Consider the following 9,717-nt stretch of genomic DNA (forward strand, 5'->3'; position numbering starts at 1 on the left):
CGGCCAGTGCAGTCTGAAAGACAGCACAGTTAACAAAGCTGACTCTAAAGCTCGTGAACCTGAATGTTACACTAACTTCTAACCAGCTATAAAAGAAACAAAACATGTGTACAGCTGTGTGCAACAGTTCGATTTTGGAGGTCTAAAATGAGTCACTCTTCAAATGCAGTTTTTTTTCACATAAACTGAAGAAATATTTTTTAAAAATCAACAGTAATTGTGGCATATGCAAAATTTTTGGGCACCATGCTATACCCCTACACCCCTCCTATAGTAGTAATGATGATGATAATAATAATAATAATAATAATAATAATAGTCTAATAGTAATAGTACTAACTCTAATAATAGTCCCACTCTTCCTTACAGATCAAGTTCTGAGATATTTTTAGGTTGTCCTGTATGTACAGCATGCTAATGTTGAGGTCAGGGGACTGTGAGCCCCATCATGTTTCTGAAGTAGGTCATGGTGGATTTTGAGGTAGACTTCGGATCATTGTCCTGTTGTAGAAGCCAGTCTCCTTTCACTTTAACTTTGATTGTCATGTGTATCAAAAATTTGCAGATATTTAGTGGAATCCATTCTTCCCTCTATCTGTTCAGTGTTTCTTGTGCCACTGGCTGCTATATGACCCCAAAGCAGAATACCTCCACCCCCATGCTTAACAGGTGGTAAAGGGGTTGGGTTGGGTGGGGGGGTGGTGGTCTAAAATTCTAGGCCAATATGCAGGGATACAAAATGTTAGGGTGAATTTAAAGATAAGGTGTGTAAAATGAGTCATCTAAAATATTTACATTTGATGAAATGGTGCAGTCATAAACACGTTTGGCTTGAATTTTTCACTGTGCAAACATCGTATTGCTTCAACAAAAAAACGGAACAACCTGGTGCGGAACATGATATACAATATTGCCAGAGAGTGCACATTAATTTGATTTCAGCTCATTTTAAGGGCAAATATGAAATGGAAAGTGGAATTTAAGTCAACTACAAATTCTGGAAAAAAGAAACTTTCCAAGCATCTTGTGAGTGAGCAACATTTTATTTTCTCTATTAACTAGTCAATGCAAGCTAAAAGACAATTCAACTCTGGTAATAGTCAAGTACTCAATCTTACAGGAGTATTTAGAAATCTGATACAAAACAAAACATACTGTACGTTTCAAGCTTGCTTTAACACATATCTCAAAAAACAGAGAAACTCAGAGATTACAATGTACAAGACAAGAAAATAGCTTTTTACCATCATGGCGCACAGAGTGTGACTTAAACATAAGAAGTACAAACACTTTTAAATATTACCTCTATTAATTGTAAGTACATGTGTTTTGTTTCCTTTTTTCCAGGATGTTCAAACATCCAATATGCCTACAAAACATATGGTGGTTCAATTATACAAACACTTTTTTTTTCTTTTTTTTTTACAGCATGAGAAAATCGGCTGACACAGGATAGGATTTAAAATTAAGGACTGTACATAATTGCAGGGTGTGCCTTAGGCGAGGAGACGAACAGTCTTTCCAGTAACCGTCAAGTAATCCTCGTCAGCCAGGGCTCGGAGCGCCTCGTCAAACAGCTCCTTAGTGATCGCCTGAAAACAGGGCGGCAAAGGAGGAAGTCATTACAGGAAGTGGTGGCATTAATGATAGAAACAGACAATGTATAATTAAAAATAAATAAATAAATAAATAAATAAATAAATAAATAAATAAATAAATAAATATATTTATTTATTTATTTATTTATTTATTTATTTATTCAAAAGTTAAAATCACAATACTTTCACTGTTCTTTTCTTGGACTGAATTTACTTTTATTACCAACACTGAAGTTATGGTAAATTTTATCTTTTAACTTTAAGCCCCCCCCCCGCCCTCCATTTTCTATACATGGCATTATGGGTTTGATTTCCAGCGCACTTTAACTTCTGAACACTGGTTAGCTGGTATCTAATGAGATTTTAATGTGTCTCACAATGTCATGGAAAAGGAATTAAACAACTCTGCTCTTGTTCAGCCAAATTAGAAACAAGGAGCACACTGTTCTCATAGAACTGAAAGTGAGTTGAAAATTAACTTTCTTCAGATTTTTATGCATCAATTTCTCTCAGACTTGAAGAATAAAGCCAAACAAATACTTACAGTTTCAGACTGTCCTCTGAGGTCATCGAGCAGCTGCTGGTATTTCATGGCAGGTGTCTTCCCCTTGGCCTGGATCACTTTCTTGAGGGCTTGGGCGACCTCCTCCTTACGCTTGCGGGCAGTGGCACTCATACCTGCGATCAGTAATCAATATATTCAAATACACGGCTTCCATTTGTAGATCCAACTACTACTACTTCAGCTTCTCCGATGCGAGTTTATTATAATGTAAGACGAGGAAAAGCTACAAACTCTTGAGTACCTTTGGGTTTTGAACAACTGATTGGACAAACACGCTATCTGAAGACATCACCTTGAACTCTGGGAAACCGAAAAGGCCATTTTCACTATATTCTAATGTTTTATTGACCAAATGATTCATTGGTCACATAAAAGTCAGTTGTAGCCTTGAGTCCAACATAAGCAAACAGTCAAGAGCAATGAACTGATGAACCATAAAACTACCAAATTCTCAAGAACACAAGGTTTGAGTTATTTGATATTAATCGCTTTGGTGCTAATATCAATCTCTAAACCCAAGTTGAGTTGGCATATTGCACGCCTGCCTCTAAAATAGTTGCTACAATTCATTAATTAATAACATTCTCCAGACCCTGTCCTACATACCTGTGGTGAGAATAGAGATGTCAACAAATCCTGTCCTGGGATCTGTCGCCGACTGTTTGAGGGCCTCGCGGTGAAGCCGTTTGGCCTCCTCCACGTCGATGGTCTCCACCTTCTCGGAGAAGCGCACTTTAGCGTGGGCCTCTGCCAAGCGGATCAGGGATTCCAGCTGCCTGGGGTAGGCGGACACCATGCCTCGACCGCTGCCTATCTTCCTCATGTCCACGTAGGCCTGAGGACCAACACGCACAAGGTCAGCTGAGTTCATGAGGGGCCGATACCAGACTTCAGGCCAACAGATGTGTTATTAACCACATCCGTCTGGAAATTTTCAACATAATGTTCATAAATTGTAGAAACAGGTAGAGCAAACAAACCTCAATGAGGGCCTGGCTGGCTTCCTCGCTCAGTCTTGGATTAATGTATGTGCGAGCATATGCAATGTAATCCTTCAGCACAGCCATGTCGAGAAACTCCTCCTCTATCTGCTCCTCGCTCTGGTAGTACAGCGACACCAGGTGGTGGGCCAGCCTGCGGTCGTAGGCCTCGTCTTGGGGATCCAGCATCAGGAAAATTAGATCGAATCTGGTGGAGCACGAAAATGCAACATTAAAAGTCAGATGTGATGAGTGTGTGAACAAAAGTCCCCTTAAGTTTTCTCACACTGTTTTTATTGAACATCTGCAGTTTACAACTGTGGCGAAACTACTTATAAAAATCACATATTGTGTGTATGTGTTTACTTCAAGATGAATTTATTAAACTACTTTCTTAGTAAAAATGGACAAGAAGCTGAAGAAGAAACAAGAAGACAGTGATTGTAGATACTGTGATTTCCCTAATCTTCCAAATATAGAGCGCAGCATCTAAAGGTTTTAGATTTTATGCAAGTCAAAAATCTTGTACAAAAAAAAAAGTTGAATTTTAAAAAGACAAATGAGGAGCAGTCTCAAAACTTGTCTTGCTACCTCTAATTGCATAAACCTGTTAAACATGTTCTTACTGCTGCCCTTTGAGCACAGATGATGCGCCCTCTGAGGACTGACTGCCTGATCCTTTGTTGCTGTGTGTTGGTGGAACTGAATCATCTTACATCTTAAATGTGATCAAGTTAGTGAAAATAATTTTCTGCCTGGCGTTTCAGTGCGATCATCCTGACTGATAATATTCACCTGGACAGCAGTGTGTGAGGCAGCTGGATGTTCTCAATGGTGGTCTTCTTGGGGTTCCACTGAGATTCAACAGGATTGGCGGCAGCCAACACAGCTGTACGGGCATTCAGCTGGCAAATGATTCCAGCCTGCAGACAGAAAATAAAAGAACCAAAGTGAGAAACATCAAGCTGTATCCTCAGTTTTCCTGCACAAAACATAGAGGTTTTAGTCCGCTACACGTTTAAAACTTGTCAACCGTACCTTGGCGATGGAGAGGGTCTGCTGCTCCATGACCTCGTGCAGCACGGAGCGCGTGCTGTCACTCATCTTGTCAAACTCATCGATGCAGCAGATGCCGTTGTCACTCAGCACCAGAGCTCCAGTCTGCAGGACCAGCTGCCTGGTCTCTGGGTCCTTCATCACGTAGGCCGTGAGACCCACAGCGCTGGAGCCCTTTCCTGATGTGTACTGGCCGCGGGGCACCAGGTTGTAGACGTACTGCAGCAGCTGGGACTTACTGGTGCCGGGGTCTCCGCAGAGCAGGATGTTCACCTCTGCACGGAAGTTACCCCGGCCGGTCTGACTGAAGTCCTTACGGGTGCCGCCAAACAGCTGCAGCAAGATCCCCTGGAAGAAAGAGATAAAAAGCTTCCGTGAAATATTACATATCATAACATATATGTAATATAATATTACAACAATTTCATATTATGTTACAAGATTAGATACATAAAAATTCAACATTATATCAATACTGCTGTGATAAGGGTAGACATCACCCGGGAATTTGGTAATCAGTACTACTTTTCCCATTTTTAAGGCTGCAGGGCATTTTACTGAACTTATTTGATCATTCCTACCAAGTGAGGTGAACAATAGACCTTTTCCAACCAGAAATTTTGACTTTTCAAAGCAGGGAAATCCCAGGTGGAACACTGATGACACAATGACCTTTTCATTTGATTCATTTTAACTTTACTTTTTTTTTTTTGAGTTTTTCCTCATAGCTCTTCAGCAACTGTTTCCATGTTGGCTGCTTGATGTGTCCTTTAAAAAAAGAGCTCAGTGCTCACTGTTGTGAGTCCTTAGATAAAACTAGATAAGCAGACGCCACCTTTTGGGGAAATGAACATGTTGAATAGTTTAAGTACTGTCAAATTACTGAAAACCTAAAAAGAATGAAATTTATAACAGATGATACACAGCAGCAAGTATAACAAGCCTTTTTTTTTTTTTTATATCTGTCCTTTAAAGTTGCAAAAAAAATACCAGACTAAATAAAGGGATTTAATAAAACCCCTTTTTCCTGCTCTACCAAAGAATGCCTGACAACTTTTTGTGACTGTTAAAATCATGAAAATTGAGACGACTAAGCTCCGGCTCAACCAATACATCATTGTACTTCATCTCAATATCTTAGTTTGCGTAAACACCTTGTTAACAAGATTTCTACTCAACCTTAATCTGACTTGCCATAGCAAGTAACACAGGTGTAACTAATTACATTAACGTCACAGCAGGTTCCACAGGTGCAACTTATTACGTTAATGACATTACATGTAATTGGTCCAACAAGCTGTATGTACAATACCAGAATCCTGAAACTAACACATACTGCAATTGGTTACTAATTGCACCCAATTTTTCCTGCCGCAATATATCAAATAGTCTGCTGTGTCACTTAGTTCGCATAACTGTTAGATTTCTATTAGTTAAATTCAGTTATTTGAATGTTATTGGCATCATCCTCATTAGTGTGACTGATAGTTTGGGTTGTGGTTCCTCTTTTTCCTGGGTGCTTGTACAGGTTAACGTTCATATTTTGGTTTGCATTTATTCTCTCTCACACACACACACACACACACACACACACACACACCTTTTTGATGTCCTCGTGCTCATAGATACTGGGTGCGAGGGCAGAGGAGAGGCGTTCGTAGACGTCTGGCTTGGCTGCCAGTTCCTTCAGGGTCTGCACTCGGTCTTCAGTGAAGAGCTTCTGTTCGGCCTCCTCGTCCAAACCGTGAAGGCGCTTCTCGTCCGTCTTGCGGAAGTGGATGGCGTCTATGTGGGTCTTGTACACAGACTTCACGTTGCTCTGGCGTGGGTTCACGCGCATGGGGACTGCTCTGTAGATACCTGTGGGGACATTTGGGGAGCAGTTAGGATTTCTGCTGGACTGACTCACTGCTTCTTTAAAAAGCTCTATTGGAGAAATTAGTGTTGAGAGAATCATATAAATAACATCAAGAAAAAAAAAAAAAAAAAGGTTCCTGCTTTTGAAATGTGAGGAATTGCTGCTATTTTTGTTTTTATATAAGTGTAAAATTATTATCTTTGAATCGTGGACAAAAGAAGCCACATGAAGATGTCAACTTAAGCTCTAAAACTGTGACGGCCATTTTTCATAACTGTATGACATTTTATTCACTGTAGTAGAGCAGAGACGATCAATCGACTGCGAGGAAATGTATTTGCAACTGTTCCAATAATCAATTGTTTTCAGTCATTTTCTCCAGTTTGTGCCGAGCTGGTCTTTCTCTGCTGCCAGTCAACAATTTATGAGTATTTCTGGGTATTTGAGAGCTGTCTGAAAAAGCAGTCTGAAGACATTGCAGCCAAAGCAAAGATACTTAGGAGAGCTTACCTGTGATGTTTACTCTGTCTCCTGGCTGCACTTTATCTACCAGGTCATTGTGAGCGTAGACAATAGTTGTGTGAGGTGTCTGACCAGCCGGCATGTCTTCAGGAGACTCCTGAATTTTGACCTGGAGATCAATAAATGAACAGATGTCACGACCTCAACAGCAACACATCACTAATTACCACCTGACATATTCTGAGATTGGGTGTCATTCACTGTAAGCAATCTGCCCCACCGCCAACCCCTCAGCCCCACCGAACTCTCACCATCTGCTTGTCTGAAAAGGCGGAGCGATTGTGAACGAGCGCCAGGCTGTGGGTGGTGTTGCAGTTGCGACACACAGCCGGCTCAGCGATGCGCCCGCGATCCACCTCCACGCGGGTGCTGTAGGCGCACACCTGGCACTGGAAGAAAGCCTCCTGCATCTCAGGGATGAGCTGCGAGGTGCGGATCACCATGCCGCTGATAGTGATCAGCTGATCAATGTCTGTGGAGGCGACACATACGGCACACAGAGGCTTTAGTCTGAAGCTGATACCTCACATTTTATGAAAGCAAGGGAGAAGGTTCACAAAAATCCCACACTAAATATGGGATGGAATATCTTGCAAATGGTTAACCCCAATAAGTGTGAATTCACTTTATAGTGCATGTGGTGATGTGATCCAGAATAATGAATGCACACACACACACCTTCTGGGTTCAGGTTGCGCATGTTTTTGGTTTTCAGGGCGTTGTAGGGGCGGACTTGGATCTGGTACTCCAGAATCGAATCTGGGAAACGCTCAAAGAAAAGCTCATTGACTGCCATGTCGAAGGTGGGGATGACTTCCTGCAAGGGAAGAAGGGAAGAAACAAATGACTCACGCATTAGCATCAATATGCTGTCAAACAGCCACTAGAGAAATAAAGTATAATTCAAACTTTTACAAAAGATGCTTAAAACTGATGGTTCCAACATACAATAGATAGTTTGACACTAATAACCCCAATGGTCAATTCCCATTGTATTCAGGACTTAGTTTTCTAATGCTTGTATTTAATAAGGGGAAAAAAACCTTCAGCCTAAACCTTTTCTGTCAAAGCTATAATTGCTTTTTAAGTAGGGCCACACAATTAATTGAAATATAATCGAAATTGCAATATGGCCAAGTGCAATATCCAAATCGCAGGAGCTGCAGGTTTTTTTGATATAAAGGTGAAATGTGTTACAACATTGTTGTGCATTGTGAACACCATATACGTTGGGCGCCGGCCTACAAATCATATTCTCCAGACATAAAAGGAACATGTTTGTTTGGTAGATCCAACAAAAATCACATCATCATTTTCATATTTTTTTTCAGTGAAAATGAAATGCAAATACAACCATTCCAAATGAAATCGCATATCTCAATACCTGCCAAAATAATCGCACTATGATTTTTTTTTTTTTTCTGCAGATCGTGGAGCCCAATTTTAAGCCAAAAATGCTATTTTGTGGCTGTATTAGAACCTGAGTACATTTCTCTTTCTATTATTCACTTTATGAATGTAGTAAAATGTATGCAGCCACATAACAGGAGAAGTTTCCTGGGTCTAACCTGTCCAAACGGACTCTTAATACACACAACATAATGAGAATAACATGTGGTTGTAAGATATGGGACTTTACCTGAGGGTAGCAGATGAGCTGCCTGTAGAGTTCTGCATCAAAGGACTGCACATGCAGGCAATTCACATTCAGCACTGGATCACCAACAACACTGATCTGTGAGGCAAAAAAAGAAATATCAATTGTTAAGATGGACTCAGATGTATTGTGATATTAATTGTCATCTTATTTGGGGGGCCGGGCGGGGTGCGGCGTCACTGTATAATAAAAAGGCAAAAATGTCCCAAAAAAAAAAAACATACAAGTAAGACTTAATTATCTTGTGTGCACCTGACTTAAACCAATGTTTTGACTGGTGTTATCATTACTACCCGAGCATCAGAGCACAATGACATACACATGAGTGAACACACTACCTCTTCCAGCTTCTGCATGTATAGTGGCTCGTTCAGGTCCAAACCAGCGTTCTCATCTTCAGTGGAGGTCGGGTCAATGAACCTCTGCAGGAACCTCTGGAAGACAAGCAGCAAAAAAAAGAAGATGGGAACATGAACTCTCCTGGATTAAGGAGTAAGTGAATATCTTATAAAAGCTTAAATGTGTGATTATTTCCATACCTGAAACTTCTCCTTGCAGGTCCCTACATTGACATCAGTTCCCCAGATTACCAGTCTCTGGCCTGCATTTGATTCGCTGGCTACTGCACCATCAGCAGTCGGCTGCTAAAAAGCACGAACAGTGTTATCTTATTGTGGTTTGTTGGCCTTAAAAAAAAACAAACAAAAAAAAAACTCCTCATAGCTGCATCAGTCCTCCAAATTTGATAATCAATACAATAAACCTCGACTCCTCCACTGACCGGCTCAGAGTGAAGATCGACTTGTGGAGCCTTCCTGACTGACCCCAGATCAGGACGCTGTCTGGCTGGGGTGCCGCGCACTCCACTGCGAGGGGTCCCTTCAACCCTGGAGCTGGGGGTCCCGTACATCAGTGGGGAGCTCATGTCCACTTCACTGGGTAGGACTGTTAAAAAGAGACATTTTACCACAAAGGAGTTCAAATGTGTCACAAGAGAGGTGATTAAAAATTCCCCCGCACATCCACTGGATAATGATAAAACAAACCAAATTAAGTTAAACTGTGCGCATTTTGTCGTCTTTGTTACCTGATGGTCGTGGGCTGGAGAACAGAGAAGTGTCCTGAGGTGCTGCAGGACTGAGCATGTCGGTAGGTGGGGAGGTGGGCATCGGCAACAGGTCACCGGCAGAGGAGTCCTGACCTCTGCGCCTCTGAGAGGGAGGCGAGGTGGGACCCTCACTGCTGGCTGAGGAGACAAGACATGAGGAGAATTAATAATAGTATAACAGAGACCCACCTCCTACAATGTTATGGTCAGCTGAATAGCAGCTGAAAGCTTGAGGTAAAACGTGGACCAAAAGGTTTCATTTCATTTAAGCCACAGACAGAAAAACCAATGAACCTACGTGTGGATGGGTTCATGTTCCTTCCACGTTTGCGGCCACCAGGGGTCGATGTTGGGGAAGACATTGTTTCTGCAA

The 9,717-nt window shown here is 41.4% G+C and overlaps 1 protein-coding gene across 2 annotated transcripts; it reads right to left on the reverse strand.

Annotated features, from left to right (window-relative positions):
- Positions 1–1,399: 1,399 nt before the first annotated feature.
- mcm4 (minichromosome maintenance complex component 4) lies at positions 1,400–9,717 on the reverse strand. Of its 2 annotated transcripts, none has more exons than XM_022758007.1 (16): positions 9,643–9,717; positions 9,324–9,482; positions 9,018–9,181; positions 8,776–8,877; positions 8,575–8,670; positions 8,219–8,314; positions 7,258–7,396; positions 6,831–7,051; positions 6,568–6,688; positions 5,800–6,059; positions 4,182–4,547; positions 3,939–4,066; positions 3,144–3,351; positions 2,770–2,998; positions 2,143–2,276; positions 1,400–1,592 (listed from the first exon to the last, which is right to left on the reverse strand). In XM_022758007.1, exons 1-16 carry the CDS (start codon positions 9,704–9,706, stop codon positions 1,497–1,499), a joined length of 2,583 nt encoding a protein of 860 aa, XP_022613728.1. In that variant the 5' UTR covers positions 9,707–9,717; the 3' UTR covers positions 1,400–1,496. The 2 variants fall into 2 exon arrangements, with proteins under 2 accessions (XP_022613728.1, XP_022613727.1); XM_022758006.1 differs by having other exon boundaries at positions 8,776–8,880.

This window comes from Seriola dumerili, unplaced genomic scaffold, assembly GCF_002260705.1.
Source record: "Seriola dumerili isolate Sdu_G_001 unplaced genomic scaffold, Sdu_1.0 BDQW01000291.1, whole genome shotgun sequence".
In the NCBI taxonomy this organism is placed as follows: domain Eukaryota; kingdom Metazoa; phylum Chordata; class Actinopteri; order Carangiformes; family Carangidae; genus Seriola; species Seriola dumerili.

What these genes read in the sequence shown, in the direction of transcription:
- mcm4 (XM_022758006.1), bottom strand. Translation starts at nt 9,706, where the DNA reads ATGTCTTCCCCAACATCGACCCCTGGTGGCCGCAAACGTGGAAGGAAC. An exon ending in TCGATCTTCACTCTGAGCCG is followed by an intron (nt 8,881 to 9,017) that starts GTCAGTGGAGGA and finishes CGTGCTTTTTAG; the next exon opens with CAGCCGACTGCTGATGGTGC. An exon ending in CCTCACACACTGCTGTCCAG is followed by an intron (nt 3,352 to 3,938) that starts GTGAATATTATC and finishes GTGCTCCACCAG; the next exon opens with ATTCGATCTAATTTTCCTGA.